Source organism: Pantherophis guttatus, chromosome 4, assembly GCF_059756535.1.
Source record: "Pantherophis guttatus breed Tessera chromosome 4, ASM5975653v1, whole genome shotgun sequence".
In the NCBI taxonomy this organism is placed as follows: domain Eukaryota; kingdom Metazoa; phylum Chordata; class Lepidosauria; order Squamata; family Colubridae; genus Pantherophis; species Pantherophis guttatus.
Window position 1 is genome coordinate 73,229 of NC_142066.1, and position 18,824 is coordinate 92,052.

The 18,824-nt window shown below is 47.9% G+C and overlaps 2 protein-coding genes across 2 annotated transcripts; one reads left to right on the forward strand and one right to left on the reverse strand.

Annotated features, from left to right (window-relative positions):
• Positions 1-9,332: 9,332 nt before the first annotated feature.
• MBLAC1 (metallo-beta-lactamase domain containing 1) lies at positions 9,333-10,400 on the reverse strand. The gene has a single exon (XM_034430797.3). It carries the CDS (start codon positions 10,312-10,314, stop codon positions 9,667-9,669), a length of 648 nt encoding a protein of 215 aa, XP_034286688.1. The 5' UTR covers positions 10,315-10,400; the 3' UTR covers positions 9,333-9,666.
• A 59-nt stretch (positions 10,401-10,459) lies between these two features.
• On the forward strand, positions 10,460-18,591 carry TAF6 (TATA-box binding protein associated factor 6). Its single transcript, XM_034430791.3, has 14 exons — positions 10,460-10,636; positions 10,723-10,809; positions 10,922-11,075; positions 11,962-12,018; positions 12,139-12,258; positions 12,802-12,944; positions 13,315-13,392; positions 16,446-16,547; positions 16,641-16,823; positions 16,910-16,984; positions 17,074-17,199; positions 17,378-17,551; positions 17,646-17,852; positions 17,934-18,591. The coding sequence occupies exons 1-14, from the start codon at positions 10,481-10,483 to the stop codon at positions 18,309-18,311; spliced, it is 2,040 nt and encodes a 679-aa protein (XP_034286682.2). The 5' UTR covers positions 10,460-10,480; the 3' UTR covers positions 18,312-18,591.
• The last annotated feature ends 233 nt before the right edge of the window (positions 18,592-18,824 follow it).

The following is an 18,824-nucleotide window of genomic DNA, read 5'->3' on the forward strand; positions in this document are numbered from 1 at the left end:
CCCGCAAGGAGCAGCTGACTGCTCACTTCCTGCTACTGCTGCCCCTCCAACCCCACCCTTCCTGACTGGCAAGGGCAGAGTTGCTGAGAAGATGGCCCCCACCCTCCCTTACTGGCTCTTTCCCCACCCAGGACCCTTCACAAAGTCCCTTTAATGGAAAGGGATGGCTTTGTGGCACATAAGCCAAGCTGAGGTTATGTGAGGCACAATGCACAAGTCACCAGGCTAGTGAATTACTGCCAAACCTCAAGCTGAGTTTACAATAGACAAAACATTTGGAAGTTGAGTGGAAGGCAGCACTTCTGCATGCTTCCGGTGCCTGGGAGGGGAGGAAGAGGGTGCCCGGAAGATCAGATGGGTAGAATACTGAAACAGCAGGAAAGATTAGCCACCCCTCCCCCACCAGACAGCCTTGCCTTCCCAGGTGCATGCAGTCCAAAGAGATTTAATGGGCGCTTGGGTTTAAGGTCCACCTGAAAACATAACCTGTTTTCTGCCGGGTTACACAGCGCAGTGGACCAGCGACTCATGCAGCTGCAGAATGACTTCGCAGCACTTGCCTCTTCCCTCTGGCAGTTGATGTTTCATTTTGGTTCTGTGTCCATCCTTCCTACAACAGCCTTCTGGACATGCTCAAAAGTACTGTCATAGGGTTCAGCTTCCATGAAACCAAGGGGAGCTTTAAGCTCTGTTGTCAGCTGCCAGCTTGCTGTGAACCATGGGGAGAAACTGGATGGGAGGGAGAGGGCCCGGGGGAAAGTGAAACTGAACTGTGAGAAGATTTTTCTGGCCAAGTCTTCACGGTCGTCTCCCAAGGAGAAGAATGCCAACACGTAGAGTGACCGTTTCTATATATAGAGACCAAGCGGCAAAGGTGATGATGGTAAATAATAATAATAATAATAATAATAATTTTATTTCTATACCGCCCTTCTCCCGAAGGACTCAGGGCGGTGTACAGCCTGTTTAAAAACACAAAGAAAACAACAATATAAAATTTAAAATAATTAAATAAAGTGGCTCAGATTTAAAACCCCAATAAATTTAAATATCCCAATTTAAAAACTATTGTGTTGTTAGTCCTGCCTGGCGGAACAACAGGGTCTTCAGTGCGCAGCGAAACGCCCGGAGGTCGGAGATCTTACGAATTTCCGGGGGCAGTTCGTTCCACAGGGCTGGGGCTCCCACAGAGAAGGCCCTCCCTCTGGGCGTCGCCAGTCGACATAACTTGGTTGACGGCACCCCGAGGAGACCCTCCCTGTGGGAACGGACTGGTCGGTGGGAGGCTATTGGTGGCAGAAGACGGTCTCGGAGGTACCCGGGTCCTATGCCATGGAGTGCTTTAAAGGTGGTAACTAACACCTTGAATCGCACCCGGAAGACCACTGGGAGCCAGTGCAGCTCGCGCAGGAGGGGTGTCACATGGGCACAACGAGTTGCGCCCATAACCACCCGCGCGGCTGCATTCTGGACCAGTTGGAGCCTCCGAGTGCTCTTCAAGGGGAGCCCCATGTAGAGAGCATTACAATAGTCCAACCGGGAAGTAACAAGGGCATGAGTGACCGTGCGTAGGGCTTCCCGATCCAGAAAGGGCTGCAACTGGTGAATCAGGCGAACCTGATAAAAGGCCCCCCTGGCCACGGCCGTCATATGCTCTTCTAAAGACAGCCGCGCATCCAGAAGGACACCCAGATTGCGAGCCCTCTCTGTGGGGGGCAGAGATTCATCCCCAATAGTTAGCGATGGCACCATGGTGATATGACAGAGAAAATGGTGATATGACAGAGAAAATACATATTAGAAAAGGAACAAGACAAGGATGCCCTTTATCTCCATTATTATTTATATTGACATTAAAGATTTTAAATAGAAAAGTGAGGCAGGAAAAGGAAATAAAAGGAATGAGAATTAAAGAAGAAGAACACAAACTACAAGCCTTTGCAGATGATTTGGTGTTTATTATGGAAGACCCAATAGAGACAGCGCCAAAACTATTAGTACAAATAGAAGAATATAGGAAAGTAGCAAGTCTGAAAATCAATAAAGATAAGACAAAAATATTAGTCAAAAAATATGAGAGAAAAGCAAAAGAAGATGCTGGAGAAACTGGACATTCAAATTGTGAAGAAAGTGAAATATTTGAGCATCTAACTGACATCAAGATGTGCAACGCTCAAAGAAGACAATTATCATAAACTGAAAAAACAAATTGAAATAGACCTGGGGAAATGGAGAAACTTGCAATTATCACTAATGGGAAGAATAGCATTAATAAAAATGAATGTATTACCAAAAATATTTTTATTTCAAACTATACTAATAAAACACGAGAAAAAATATTTTGAAGAGTTGAAGAAAATAATGTGGAAATATGTGTGGCAAGGAAAGAGAGCAAGGATTTACATAAAAATGCTACAAGATACAAGAATTAGAGGTGGGTTTGGCCTTTCGAATTGGGAACTGTATTATCAAGAGGCAGCTTTAACATGGATTAAAGAATGGATTTTATTAAGGAATACAAGACTATTGACATTGGAGAGTCATGATTTACAACTGAGGCATGCCTTTTTATGGTACGAGAAACAAAGGATACATGGATATTTACAAAGACATTATTTATTTTATTTATTTATTTTATTTAATAAAATTTATATGCCCTATCTCCGAGGACTCAGGGCGGCTCACAATAAAACAACCAGTTAAAAATATAAAATACATAATATATAATTTATATTAAAAACCCCAAATCTAAAAGCCCTCTCAGTCCAGGCTGGGCAATGTAAACAACCATGTTTTTAATTCGCGGCGGAAGGTGCGAAGGTCAGGAGCCAACCGGAGCCCCAGGAGAAGTTGATTCCAAAGGGTGGGCGCACCCACAGAGAAAGCTCTACCCCTGGGGGTCACCAGCCGACATTGTCTAGCTGACGGCGCCCGGAGCAGGCCCTCCCTGGGAGAACGTACCGGGCGATGGGCAGCTTTTATATATATATATATAAGAAATGGTTTGTTATCAGTGGGGGGGAGAGTGAAAGAAAAACATTATTTGAATATTCCAATGTGGCTTTCTACAATAGAAGCGGTGACATACCCAAATATTGTGAACACGGGGAATATTGTTAGATATAAAGAAATTTTGACAGATCGGGGAGAGCTGAAACAAGAACTAGAGAGTCAAAGGATTGAGATAGATTGGTACATAAGACTGCCAATACAATCAAGATATGAAGCAGATTGTAGACAATATGGCTTTAACTTGGGGAAATGAGAACTGGATGAAATATTGACAGGAACAGATGAGAAAATTATTAAGAAATTATATAATTATTTATTGTATATTAGACTAGAAGATGAAGAAGTAAAAGAAACAATGATAGCATGGGCAAAGAATTTTGGATACACCATAGAATTGGATAAGACAACTTTGGGAAAGAAATTATAAATTAACAATGGAAACAGCCTATAAAGAAAACCTGTATAAGATGTTTTATAGATGTCATATGCCACCAGAAAGATTAGCTAAGATGTTTAAAGATAAATCAGCTAAGTGTTGGAAATGTCACCAGTTGCCGGGATACTATCACATGTGGTGGTTGTGTAAAGAAGCAAAACAATATTGGGTGAAAATACAAATATGGTTAGAGGGAATGTTGCAGCAACATATAGAGTTAAACCAGAGATACTCTTATTGGGAACTTTACCAGAGAATTATAGTAAAGAAGATACATATTTGATTATTCATATAAAAACAGCGGCTAGAATTGTATTTGCACAAAATTGGAAAGCAGATAAAATCCCATTGGAAGGAGAAATTATAAAGAAAATTTTAGAATGTGCAGAAATGAATAGATTAACATTGAGAATAAAAGATAAAGAGGAGTTGATGTATTTCAAGAGATGGGATAAATTTTATGACTGGTTAGAAAAGAAAAATGAATAAGAACATAGAGATAAAATAGAGAATAGATGGGAGAAAAGAATTAGAAAAATAGATACCCAGATGATGTCAAGTAAAAGGAGAAAAGGGGGGGTGTAAAAGGGAAAAAAGTGAGATATAAAAATGTACGCAAATGATGAAATAAAAATAATAATTGAATAAATTAAAATGAGAATAAAGATAATTAGGAAATTGGGGCTGCTCGAATACCATTTTAGATTGAACTGAAAAGGGAAACAAAAGGAGAGAGGGGAAGGAGTAGAGAGAGAAGAGAGAAGAGAAAGAAGAAAAGGAAAAAGAGGAAGGGAGGGGAAAGAGGAGTAGAGGAGAAGGCTAGAAGAGGGGAAGAAGAGAGTGGTGGGGGAAGAGAAGGTAAAGTAGGAAAGAGAAGGAGAGGAAGAATGAAGGAAATAGGAGGAGAAACAGGAAGGAAGAGAAGGGGAGAAGAAGAAGAAAGTTGGAGTAAAGGTAAAGGGTAAAAGAGCAGTCTCACTGGTTTTCCTTGACGCCCAAAAAGCTTTTGATAATTTGGATTGGAAGCACTGTTAAGTACTGTTAAGTAACACCAGCTGCCTGCAATTACTGCAAGTTCAAATCTCACCAGGCTCAAGGTTGACTCAGCCTTCCATCCTTTCGAGATAGGTAAAATGAGGACCCGGTTTATGGGGGCAATAAGCTGACTTTGTATAAAAAAGAACACCGCTTAGGGGCCCCCGAAAACCCTACTAAGCAGGTATATACAAAGTATGAAGGCTATTGCTTAATGCATTGTAAGCCGCCCTGAGTCTCCGGAAAAGGGCGGCATATAAATCAAACCAATAAATAAATAAATAAATTTATGGTACAAGAATTGAAAAGTATGGAATTTGGCACTAAATTTGAAAAAATGATCGAGAAAATATATACAAAACACAAGATATGACCGACAAATTTGAGATAACAAAAGGTGTGAGACAAGGATGCCCACTTTCCCACTTCTCTTCATATTATCATTGGAACCGCTTTTAAACAAAATTAGAGAAGACCGAAAGATAAAAGGATTGAAGATAAAAAAAATGAAGAGTATAAATTGCAAGCCTTTGCTGATGACTTGGTCTTCATTGTGGAGGAACCCCTAAAATCAGGCCCAAAATTAATTGAAAAAATAGAGGAATTTGGCGCAGTGGCTGGACTAAAAATAAATAAAAGTAAATCCAAATTATTAACTAAAAACTTCACAAAATAACAAAAGGAAGAATTAGAAGGTAATTCGAAGATTCAAACAATTAAAAGAATAAAATATCTACGGATCTGGCTCACTGCAAGAGGTTCTTCAATTAAACAAGACAATTACGATAAATTAATACAGCAAATTAATAAAGATTTGGATAATTGGAAGAACTTACAAATTTCATTAATGGGAAGAGTCGCAGCAATTAAAATGAATACCTTGCCCAAAATTTTATTCCTCTTCCAGGTTATACCAATAAAATTAGACAAAATATTTTTCAATTCATTACATAAATTGATCTCAAAATTTATATGGCAAGGGAAAAAACCCAGAATTAGATTAAAAGTTCTGCAAGATACCAGAGAAAGAGGAGGAGTAGCGCTCCCGGAATGGGAGATATACTATCAAGCAGCATGCCTAATGTGGTTGAAAGAATGGATGGAGCTGAGAAGTAAAAGAATATTAAAAATTGAAGGTCATGATCTACAGGTAGGGTGGCATGCATTCCTGTGGGATGAGAAATATAAAATACATGGATACTTCAGAAGGTACATTCTCAGGAATGCACTGCTATCAATTTGGATTAAAATAAAAAAACATTATACGAAGATACCGACCTGGATCTCTCCTACTGAAACACTAACACATCCAAATATAATAGATTTGACTAAGATAATTAGATATAGGGATATTTTAAATGATTTGGGAAAACTGAAAGCAAAGCAAGAATTGGAACAGGTTTTGAACAAGGACATTGAATGGTGGACATACAAATTTGGTCAAAATATAAAGAAAATACAAAGACGAATGAGGTACAATTGGAGCAAAACAAATTGGATAAAATTATACATGGGATGGACCAGAAATTAATTAGCAAAATATACAAATTCTTATTATGGTATAAAATGGAAGAGGAAATAATTAAAGAAACCATGATCAAGTGGGCAAGGAACTTCAATCACACAGTAGAATTAGGGAAGTGGGAAAAGATGTGGCAAATGAATATGAAACTAACATTATCTATGGCATACAAGGAAAACCAGTTGAAGATGTTCCATAGATGGCATTTACCACTGGCCAGAATAGCCAAGATGATTCCGAGCAAATCCCCTGTATGCTGGAAATGCAAAAATAATTATGGAACATATTACCATCTCTGGTGGACTTGTCCAGCAGCAAAGAAATTTTGGCCCAAAGTCAAAAAATGGCTAGAGAAAATAACGCAACGATCAATGAAGGGAGAACCAGAGACATTTTTTGCTAGGGATCTTTACAGAAAATTATACAAAGGAAATAAAATATTTAATAATACATATATTAACAACTGCCCGCATAGTTTATGCCCAAAATTGGAAAAAAGAAAATACGTCAACAGAGGAGGAGTTGATAAAAAAAAATTTGGAATGCACAGAATGGATAAATTGACAAAAGAACTCAAAGAAAAAGAAGATACAGAATACTATAAAATTTGTAAGTGGGTGGAGGAAAGGAAAAATGAAGAAAAATAAGGGGAAGTTAAAGAAATGTCAAAAACAATGGGAAAAATTGGTAAAATATAATTTAGTGATTGAAATATTGTAAATGAAATGATGGGGACAGATAGTAATTTGAAATAAGATGAAGTAAAATTCATGGAAATAGTAAAGAAGGACGGACCACTATGAAAAAGCTGTAAAAAGAGTCTTTTATATAAGTGTTGTATGTCTTGTATTGTTTTACTGTGTTATAATAAATAAATAAATAAAATAAAATAAAAAAAGAAAAATGATGGAAATGACTGTACATGTAAATGTTTATGAAAAATAAAAACTTTTTATTAAAAAAAAAGTGACTGTTTCCAAAACATTTTGTTTAAATCAGTGGTGAAATCCAGCTGGATCTATCCGGCTCGCGTGAACCAGTAGCACCGGCAGTGGGAGGCTCCGCCCACCTGCCGGGACATCATTACATCCTGTTTTTGACCCTCTGCGCATGCACAGAAGAGGCGTGCGTGCTCCCATTCCCAAACCAGTAGCGAAGGTAAGTGGATTTCACCACTGGTTTAAATGTGATTGGACAATAAGAGATAAACAATGGGAACTGACCAAGGGAGGGAAGTTAACTGGCAGAAATCTGGTGCAAACTCTCAGTTCTGGCTTTACACTACTGCAATTCACTTCTCTTCGGGTAAACTACTTTTCTCAACAAATGGATTTAAGGTTTTTACTTAGAAGCCCAACTTGAGGCAGGTCTGATATCTGTTCTGTTGCCCATAGACACTTTCCATTGCAGAGGGGTCCGGATGGAATTCAGTGGCCCATCCACCAGTCCCAACGAATAGTCCTTAATGGTACTACATCTACATGAAGGGAAACAGTACTACCACAAGGTTCCATCGTAGGCCCAGTATTCTTCAATATCTGACTTAGATGAGGGACTATAAGAGGAACTCATCAAATTTGCAGATGACACTAAGCTGGCAGGAATAGCCAACACCCCAGAAGACAAGCTCAGGATCCAGAAAGATCTTGACAAATTTGAACAATGGGCCCTATCCAACAAAATGAAATTTAATGTGGAGAAAAGCAAGGTTTTACACCTGGGCAGGAAAAACCCAAGGTACAAGTACAGATTAAGTGAAACCTGGCTCAAAACAGTTAACTGTGAGAGGGACCTTGGTGTCCTAGTGAACAATCACTTAAACATGAGGCAGCCATGTGCGGCAGCAGCCAAAAAAGCTAATACAATCCTTGGTTGTATGAACAGGCATATAATCAAAATCACATGAAGTATTATAGTACCGCTTTATAAAGCCTTAGCAAGGCCGCACCTAGAATACTGCATCCAGTTTTGGTCACCACATTACAGAAAAGATGTTGAGACTTTAAGAAAAGTGGAAAGAAGAGCAACCAAGATGATTAAAGGCTGGAGATTAAAACATATGAAGAATGGTTTCAGGAATTGGATAATGGCCAGTCTAGAGAAAAGAAGGCCTAGGGGGGACATGATAGCAGTACTCGAGAAGCTGCTATAAAGAAGAGATCAATTTATTTTCCAAAGTACCAGAGAGCAGGACAAGAAACAATGGATGGAAACTACTCATGGAAAAAAGCAACTCAGAATTAAGGAGAAATTTCCAACAGGACAATTAATCATAGGAACAGCTCGCCTTCAGAAGTTGTGGGTGCTTCATCACTGGAGGTTTTTCAGAAGAGACTGGACAGTCACTTGTCTGAAATGGTACAAGATCTCCTGCTTGAGCAAGAGCAGGAGTATAAGACTGCCAAGGTCCCTTCCAGCTCTATTCTTCCTCCGCCTCCAGGCACACCTCCCTGAGAAACACAGCTGCCCTGGGAAGATCAGTTGGGGGAGGGGGGTTCTCAATGGAGACGCTGCTCTCTTCTTACTGTCTCTGCCACAGTAGGAGTCCAGTGAGCTTGGAGGCACAGCAGAGACTGTCACTGCAGGCTCCTTAGGGTTCTCTGAACTTGGCTGTTTTCTTGCAGTTGTTTCATTACCATTGCCAGTAGGGAGTGGGGTTTGCTCCCATTTTATATACTAGTGGGAGGAGGCGGTGGCAGCATTCTCTGCCCCATCCAGATCACCAAATAGGACATTGTCCTCCAAGAGCAGGTCTAGAGGGTCTCCACGGATGAGCTAAGGCTAAACTTATTCTTCCGATTGTTCCCTGCATGCCACTTCTATCCTTAAATCCTTTTGCGCTTGGAGAAGCTGCATGCAACCTTATCCAAAGGGATCCCAGATTTGCCTGGAAGCAATCCCCCAACAGAAGATGTGACCAGTTCGTTCTCACAGGGAGGGACTACTCAGGGTACCGTCTGTCAAATTATGTCGACTGGCGACTCCCAGGGGGAGGGCCTTCTCTGTGGGGGCTCCAGCCCTTTGGAATGAACTGCCCCCGGAGATACGGAATATCCCTGATCTCCGTGCTTTCCGCCGTGCCCTCAAGACCCTGATGTTCCAACAGGCGGGGCTAAACGTATGAACATGTGAATGATTTTTTAAATGTTATCTAATTCTGGGTTTTATTTAATTGACCAAACTAAGTAATAATTTTAATTAGCAATTTTATGATGTTTGTGTGTCTATATTTTTTCTTGACTGTACACCGCCTTGAGTCCTACGGGAGAAAGGCGGTATAGAAATATAATAAATAAATAAATAAATAAATAAATATCCAAACCCGAGTCTGGCCAAAAGCTGCAACTCTTTATTTAGCTGGTCATACCTTGTCATTTTGGACCCGACCATCATTTCAAGGAGCCAGCAGACAACTTCATTCCCCTCAACTGGGCCCCAAGCCAAGCTTTATTGGTTGCTGGTTCCTGCTATGGAACCTGCCTGAAAAAGCCCCAGGAAAGGTACAGTGCCCGTCAGTGACTGTCCTGATGGAAGTCTCCAAACCCAGCTGCTTTTGGGGTCAATGAATGCGCCAGGCGGGAGGGCTCCACCAGGGGACCAGCCACTTAGCCAGGAAAGATCCACCACTCGCCTCGATTCAACCCTTTATGGAGCGCCGCCGTCAGCTCGCACCACCGGCTCCCTCCCTCAACACCTGGAACGGGGGCCCGTGGCCGGGCACAATGACGTCAGCGATGCCCAGGACGCGGGCCCTACTCTCGGCCTGTCGGGCGGGGTCTTCGCTCAGGGCCGCCCACTCCCCGTCGTCGTCCTGGTGCTCGAAAAGGTCTCCGGCCACCACCACGCTGCCCAGGGAAGTGCCCAGCACCAAGAGGCTGACGTCGCTGCCCGTGTGGCCGGGAGTGGGCAGCACCTCCAGGTGCCCCGCGTGGATCGCGTAGGGGGCGCCCTGGCGTAGCCCTGTCGGCAGGTAGCGGCCCCCCGGCTGGCAGACGTCCGTGCCCACGATCAGCTCGGCCCGCGGGAAGAGGTTGAGGTTGCCAGCGTGGTCCGAGTGGCCGTGGGTGCACACCACGTGGGCCACGTCGCCCGGGGACACGCCCCGCTCCGCCAGGCCGGCCAGCAGCCGCTCACGGGCCCAGGGCCCGCCCGTGTCCACCAGGGTCAGGCGGGGGCCCAGCACCAGCGTCACCGTCCCGTCCGCCAGGGTGGAGCCGTCCGCCTGCGCCCGGCAGTAGCCTTCCTGCACCACCGACACCGAGTACGGGCAGCCGGGCAGGGCCAGCGGGGCCGGCCGCCGCCTCGCCATGGAGCCGCCGCCGCCGCCGCCGGACTTCGCGGGGGAGGCCGGACCGCCCAAGACACACCGCGCATGCCCCGCCCGAGCGCGGCGGCGGCGGCGCCTAATGACGTCACCCGGGCGCCGCGCTCGGCTGACCAATGCCCGGCCTCGCTCGCGGGTGGCGGCGCGGGCCATGGCGGAGGAGAAGAAGCCGAAGGTGGGCAGCGCTCAGCTGCCCACCGAGTCGATGAAGGTGGTGGCCGAGTCGGTGGGCATCGGGCAGGTGCCCGAGGAGACCTGCCAGCTGCTGGCGGACGAGGTCAGCTACCGCATCAAGGAGATCGCGCAGGTAGGCAGAGGGGGGGGGGCGGGGGGTCCACCTCCGCGGGGCTCCCACCCCCCGCCGTGCGGCGCCCACCGGCTCCTTCTCCGCAGGACGCGCTGAAGTTCATGCGGATGGGCAAGCGGCAGCTGCTGACCATGGGCGACGTCGACCTGGCCCTGAAGCTGAAGAACGTGGAGGTGCCCGGGGGGGGGGGGAGCGGGTCGGGCGGGGGGAGGGCGACCGCGGGGCCGCCTCGCTCACCCGGCTCTGCTCTTCCTCCTCCTCCTCCTCCTCCTCCTCCTCCTCCAGCCGCTCTACGGGTTCCACACGCAGGAGTTCATCCCGTTCCGCTACGCCAGCGGGGGAGGCCGCGAGCTCTACTTCTACGAAGAGAAGGAGATGGACCTGAGCGACATCATCAACACGCCCCTCCCCCGCGTCCCCCTCGACGTTTGCCTCAAGGGTGAGGGGGCGCTCGGGGCTCCCACGGCACCACCCCAACACCCACTCCAGCCACCAAATGCCTTTGGGGCATGTGCAAATTGATGCATCGCCTGATGCCACAAGGGTTTGGTTGCTGCAGACGTTTCCCCCCAGCCCTGCTCCCCCAGATCTGAAAGTCTCCCGATTTCCAGTCTTGATTAGGGGCTTTGCTTTGCTTCTAACATCAACGTGAAGCTCAAAGGGGGGCATAGAGATGCCTGTCTCTTGGGAGGGGTGCCCCATGCCAGGGGATGGGGCGCAGCGTCCCTCCTCGGGAGCCAGCCTACTTGTATGCTGTGTATTCTCTTTCCCCAGGGGGAGTCCATAGCGGCCTTGTAGGGAACCAGCTGGAAACAGGCCACAGCCTGTTTGCCTTCTTGGGAAAGTCCCTGTTTGAGGAAATGGGCTGGCAGACACCCACTCTTGCAACCTGTATGGATGCGTTGGGGGAGGGTGCCCCAATGGGTGTACTGTAGTCAGAGCATGGCGTGCAGCAGGGCTCCTCTGCTCTCTTGGAGGTTCCTCCTCCCCACCTTTCTTTTGGCCACAGCAAGAGGGCAGGTGTCAGCCAGAGGACCTGTTGCACATGCAGCATCCAGCTGTATTACGCTGTTGAGCAGAGCAGCTGCCAATGCAGAAGCATCCAAACTGGAAGGCACTGAAGCATCCTGGAGTTTGTGCTGCTTTACGTTTGTTTATAAGCTGTTAACTTTTGTCCTCCCTGACCTGTCTTCCAATTTGAATCTGTAACGCTGCCAAGAAGAGACCAAGCCAGGATAGGGGCTTGCAAAATCCTGGCTTGGTCTCTTCTTGGCAGCGTTACAGAGATCTCCCTCTCTTTGAAGCTTCTCCCTTTTTTCTAATAGCACACTGGCTGAGCATTGAGGGAGTTCAACCGGCGATCCCAGAAAATCCACCCCCGGGTGAGTGACAAACCCTGGTTTCCAAAGCAGGGCAGGCACCTTCCTGCCTCAAGCAAAAGAACTGGCTTGGCAACCATTGCTGCTTGACCTTGACACCCAGTCCATCTCTTCTCTTTGCAGCACCCAAGGAGCAGCAGAAAGCTGAGGCCACCGAGCCTTTGAAGGCAGCCAAGCCGGGCCAGGAGGAGGAGGGTGCTCTCAAGGGCAAAGGACAGAGCGCCACCCCAGCCGATAGTAAAGGTCAGCCTGAGCATGGCTGAGGCAGGATGGGGAGTAAGGGGCAGAGATTAAGCCCCCTTGCTTGGCACCCACGGAGAACTGGCCATCCCAGAGTGAGGTACTTTTTTTCCTCCCTGGATCTTCAGGAAAATACCAGTGGTCACCTTTGACCATTCCAGCCAGGGCCTGCAAACTATTGACAAAGAATCTGGCTTTACCAGGCATCCAAACTTCTGTGTCAGGTGGGGGGCTTCGTGGAGGAGTGGCAGGCAAGTGCTGATCAGGAAGCCTTTCATAGAGATGGGCATCTCCCACAGGTCAGCAGCAGCCTTCTTCCACCTCCCCTCCCCTCCCCGGAGGAACCTTTGTCTATCATGGTGGCAATTAGGCACTGTGCTTTTTGCTTGATAATGTGCCATGCACCATTGGCTTCCTGTGGCTATGCTTCATGGGCTAAGGCTGTGCGTCTTCTCAGTGGCCCCTGGCCGGTCCCTCCTAATAGGAAGGGGAGACGAGGATAATGCACATTTAGGGCCCATCTTTGCCTTCTCTCCATCTGCACAGGCAAAGAGAAGAAGGGGCCCCTTCTGGAAGGAGCCCCCCTGAAGTTGAAGCCACGCAGCATCCACGAGCTCTCTGTGGAACAACAGCTGTACTACAAGGAGATCACCGAAGCCTGTGTGGGATCTTGTGAAGCAAAGCGAGCGGTGAGCAGCCAGGACCACTCCATCTGCAGGCAATGCTGCTCCCTCCCCTCACCCTCGGGTAGCTCACATGCTGGAGAAAACAACTGTTTGTTTACCTCTGCAAGGCGAGGCAGCCTGCGGAGCATCTCCAGGCCAGGTTCCAGATACCACCCTCTGCCAAGTCCAGCTTCCTATCCCTTGGCCTTTAATAGGCATGGGTGGAATCTCCCTCGTCTGCCCGAAAAATGGCATTTGATCATCTCCCCTGGAACTGGCCAGGCTTCTTGCCAATGGTCTCTTGGGGGGGGGGGGTGTCCACATATGTCCTTTTCCACAATACCCTCCTTCGGCTCTTATCTCCCTTCCCTCCTCCTCCCTTTTCTCTCCCTAGGAAGCCCTTCAAAGCATTGCCACAGACCCCGGCCTGTACCAGATGTTACCCCGATTCAGCACATTCATTTCTGAAGGGGTAAGCAGAAAGGGTGGGGGCTCCTGCTCCCTTTGCCAGATCTTTGCTGTGGCGCCAAGCCACAGGTGGTGGTTGAGGGATGAGGCAGTCCTGTGTCCTTGCTGTCTGTGGTCTTCTGTGCCTTCAGCTGCTTTAAGGGGTGGCGGCTGTCCCAATTTCTTGGAGGCAAGAAGAGTTGTACAGAGCCAGCTTACTTATGAGTGACTTCGGGAGGAGGAAGCAGTTCTGTCTGATGTTAAGCTCTTAGTAATAAACCACCCCTTCCTCCTGTGGATTCTTGGAGGATCCTGAATACCTGGGGATCCCAAGGTTGCCAACTGGCTGCTTGAAGATGCTCGGAAGCCAGCAACCCTGGAGCAGAATCCCTGATCTGAGCTGATTCTTGGCCAAGGCAGAAAAAGCTGTTTTTCTTCTTCACAGCGTTGCCCCAAGCGTTGGGAGAGCGAGGAGGTCTCTGCAATTGGGAAGAGTGCACCCTCTGTGCACCCTCTGGGCCAGCATTCTGGCTCTGAGATGTAGCTTGGTTATACATTCCTTGGCTCAGATGTGGAGAGCCTCCTAGTTGGGAAGCCACCGTAGCAAAGATGGGTCAATTTATATTTGAAGGGAAGGGAATTCTTTATTGGCCAAGTGTGATTGGACACACAAGATTTTGTCTTTGGTGCATATGCTCTCAGAGTACATAAAAAGACAAGATACACTCATCAAGAATCACAAGGCACATCACCCAGTGACAGTCATACAATAAGCAAATCATACTAGGAAACAATATCAATATAAATTGCAAGGATACAAGCCACAAAGTTACAGCCATACAGTCACAAGTGGGAGGAGATGGGCGACAGGAACTATGAGAAGACCAATAGTAATGCAGCCTAATGTGAACAGTTTGACAGTGTTGAGGGAATTTGTTTAGCAGAGTGATGGCGTTTGAGAAAAAACTGTTCTTGTATCTATTTGTCTTGGTGCACAGTGCTCTATAGAGTTGTTTTGAGGGTAGGAGTTGAAACACTATGTTCAGGATGCGAGAGGTCTGTAAATATTTTCACAGCCCTCCTTTTGACTCGTGCAGTATACAGGTCCTCAACGGAAGGCAGGTTGGTAGTAATTGTTTTTTCTGCAGTTCTAATTATCCTCTGAAGTCTCTGTCTGTCTTGTTGGGTTGCAGAACCAAACCAGAGAGTTATAGAGGTGCAGATGACAGACTCAATAATTCCTCTGTGGGACTGTATCAGCAGCTCCTTGGGCAGTTTGAGCTTCCCAGGTTGACACAGAAAGAACATTCTTTGTTGTGCTTTTTTGATGACGTTTTTGATGTTAGGTGTCCATTTTAGGTCTTGAGATATAATAGAACCTAGAAATTTGAAGGTCTCTACTGTTGATACTGTGTTGTCTAGTATTGTAAGAGGTGGTAGTATGGGAGGGTTTCTCCTAAAGTCTACCACCATTTCTATGGTTTTGAGTGTGTTCAGTTCCAGATTGTTCCGGTTGCACCATAAGGTTAGTTGTTCAACCTCCCGTCTGTATGCGGATTCATCGTTGTCTCAAATGAGACCAATCAATGTTGTATTATCTGCAAACTTCAGTAGTTTAACAGATGGATCGTTTGAGATGCAGTCATTGGTATAGAGAGAGAAGAGAAGTGGAGAAAGCACACATGGGGGGGGCTGTGCTAATTTTACAGGTATCTGGTGTGATTTTGCTTAGCTTCACCTGCTGCTTCCTCTCTGTTAGGAAGCTTGTGATCCACTTACAAGTGTGTTAAGGTACCACTAGCTGATTTAGTTTAATTAGAAGAATGTCCGGTATGATGGTATTGAATGCTGAATTAAAGTCTACAAAGAGCCTTGGTGGCACAGCAGACTAAAGTGCTGTTAAGTAGCACCAGCTGCCTGCAATTACTGCAAGTTCAAATCTCACCAGGCTCAAGGTTGACTCAGCCTTCCATCCTTTCGAGGTAGGTAAAATGAGGACCTGGATTGTGCATGCAATAAGCTGACTTTGTATAAAAAAGGACACCACTTTGGAGGTGGGGGGGGCGAAAGCCCTACTAAGCAGGTATATACAAAAGTATGAAGGCTATTGCTTAATGCATTGTAAGCCGCCCTGAGTCTCCAGAGAAGGGCGGCATATAAATCAAACCAATAAATAAATAAATAAATTAAACCCTTGCATAAGTCTTTGGAGGTTCAAGATGTTGTAGGATGTAGTGCAGAGCCATATTAAGAGCATCATCTGTCGATCTATTTGCTCGGTATGCAAATTGCAGGGGGTCTAACAGCGAATCCGTGATGGTTTTCAGATGGGACATAACTAACCTTTCAAAGGTTTTCATAACTACAGATGTTAGAGCAACTGGTCTGTAGTCATTCAGTTCCTTGATGGTGGGCTTCTTCGGCACTGGAATGACAGTGGAGCGTTTGAAGCAAGAAGGAACATGGCACATCTCTAGTGATTTATTGAAGATATGGGTGAAAATGGGGGCCAATTGGTCAGCACAGACTTTTAAGCAAGAAGGAGTTATCTTGTCTGGGCCTGGTTCTTTTCCTGGCTTTTGTCTGTGAAATAGATCTTGCACTTCTTTTTCTGTGATCACCAGGGGTTGTGAACCCAATGGGATGGGATCAGTTGCAGGAGGCTTGGCTGTTGTTGGTCTGTCTGGGATGGGGATTGTGGAGATAGGTGGCTGTAGTTTCCTTTCAAACCTGCAGTAAAACACGTTCAGGTCATCTGGCAGTTGTTGATTTTCTTCAGCCTGGGAAGGTTTGCTGTAACTGGTGATATTTTTAAGAGTTTTCCACATGTAGGCCTGTTCATATTCAGAATTCATCACAATCTCCTGTCCGATCCAGCATCGAGCATCCAGGCAGCTTAGACCACATAAGGAGGATTATCCACCAGTGCCGGATGGCACCTTGGAACTGCCCTAGACTGAGCCTGGCCAGCTCCTCGGCCAGGCTTTCACCAGATGAAAGACCTTTGCTTGGGGAAAGTGGACATGGAGCAGCATCTGCCAGGAAACTGACCTTGTGACCACCTTCCTGCCCCTCCAGGTGCGGGTGAATGTGGTGCAGAACAATCTGGCTCTTCTGATCTACCTCATGCGAATGGTCAAGGCACTGATGGACAACCCAACCCTATATTTGGAGAAATATGTGAGCAGCAGAGACTTCCCTAGCACTGGGCCAGGGGGGGAGGAGAGGGAAACTGGCATTGATGGGCCTCTGCATTCCTATTTGTTGCTGCAGCTGCATGAGATCATCCCAGCAGTCATGACCTGCATCGTCAGCCGCCAGCTCTGCCTCAGGCCAGATGTTGACAACCACTGGGCCTTGCGAGACTTTGCCGCTCGGCTCATCGCCCAAATCTGCAAGAATTTCAGCACCACCACTAACAACATCCAGTCACGCATCACCAAAACCTTCACCAAGGTGAGGGCATGGGGAGGTTCAGGGCACTTGGCAGCCCTGGCTTTCCTTCTGCTCCTCACGCCTCTTCCCCTTCCTTTGCTCACCAGAGCTGGGTGGACGAGAAGACGCCCTGGACCACGCGGTATGGATCTATCGCTGGCCTGGCGGAGCTGGGACCTGATGTGAGTGGACGCCTGGGTGGAGCCAGGAGCGGGTCCCCTTGGGCCAGCTTGGCCAGAGGCCCAGACTCTGCTTCTGATCTTCTCTCCAGGTGATCAAGACACTCATCCTGCCGCGGCTGCAGGTGGAGGGGGAGCGTGTCCGCAGCATCCTGGAAGGTCCTGTGGTCAGCAATATTGACAAGATTGGGGCTGACCATGTTCAGAGTCTCCTTCTGGTAAGGGAAGGCGACCCTCCCACAAGCAGTCCATTGGAAGAGGCCGAGTTGTCTCATCGGGGGGGGGGGCTGCTTGCCCTCTGGAGAAGAGGATGCACTTATGTGCGCCTGGGTGGGTGGTGGTCTTTCCTTGGGAGTTTTGCTGCATATCTTTTCCTTTCTCGCTCCCACCCCACAGAAGCACTGTGCTCCCGTCTTAGCCAAGCTGCGTCCCCCTCCGGATAACCAGGAGGCCTACCGAGCCGAGTATGGCGCCTTGGGCCCCCTGCTGTGCACCAATGTGGTGAAGGCACGGGCCCAGGCAGCTGTGCAGGCTCAGCAGGTGAACCGCACCACTCTGACCATCACCCAGGTAGATTGCCCGTTGCTCGTCTGCCCTGGTTTTCCTAAGTGAGCCTGGCAAGAGGCAGAGCTAATCATCGGCTCCTCTCCTCTCTCCTGCACAGCCCCGCCCGACACTGACCCTCTCCCAGGCAGCCCAGGGAGGCAGCAGTGCCACCCGGGCACCCAGCATCATCAAGGTGCCCGGCTCCATCACCCTCCCTGTGCAGACTCTCGTCTCAACCCGGCCGGCCACCCCAACACAGCCCTCGCCTCCTCCCACCAAGTTCATTGTCATGTCTTCCGCCTCTGGCACCTCCACTTCCCAGCAGGTATGTTGGGGAGGGCGGGGGCAGTGGGGGGGGCAGGCAGACAGACAGACATGCTTTTTTATGACCTTCATGCTCTCACAGGTGTTCACTCTCAGCGGTGGCCCAGCCAGCACCTCCACTTCGCCCGTCACCAGCACCGTGCCCAGCACACAACCCCTTGTGAAGTTGGTTTCTGGTGGGCAGGCAGCCCCCAGTCCCCCCATCTCAGGCAGCGTCCAGAAGTACATTGTGGTTTCTCTACCACCCACCACAGAGGGCAAAGGGGGGGCCTCCCAGCTCTCCCCCTCCTCTGCTCCGCCGAGCCTGGGACTCGCCAGCGGACCCCTCAAGCAGGAACGCAGCAACAGCCCCCAGCTGCCAGGTAGTGCCAGCACTACCACCAGTGCCACTGCTTTCCTCACCAAAGCCACCAATGGGGGCCACGGCTTGGTGCCTGAGTCTCCACAGCCCCTCCTCTAGAATTTACCACCTGCCATCTATGGGTGGGCAGGGAATAGTCCAGGGCTCTATTCCTGCGACCCAGCCTCTCGATGCTGTAGGAGAACACCTCTGTGGGCCAAGGTTGCCCTGCACCCAGGACTGACCCTTCATCCTGCCCACCTGTGTGAAATTGGAGAGAAAGGGGGCGACGGGTTTCCTTGTTGCAGGAGTAGCAAGGGTGGTCCTTCCGCTGCCTTCGACAAAACACGTTTGCTGTAAATACTTTCCAGTGCCTAATAAACATGTCTGTTCAACAGCATTGGGGGAGGGGGCTTGCTCGGGGACTAGCAGGTTGCATGACCTGAGTGGCGAGAGAGGGTTCCAGGCGCCCAGCACTGAGGTGCTCTTTGCCCCAGATACAATCCAGGAGCTCAAGGCAAGTTTCAGTACAAGGCTAGCTTCAGGCTTGCAGGGGGGGGCCAGGCCAAGCTGTCTCCCCCCTCCTAGTCAGGATCATGTTGCTGCTGTTAAAGACCAAGGGCCAACCTTTTC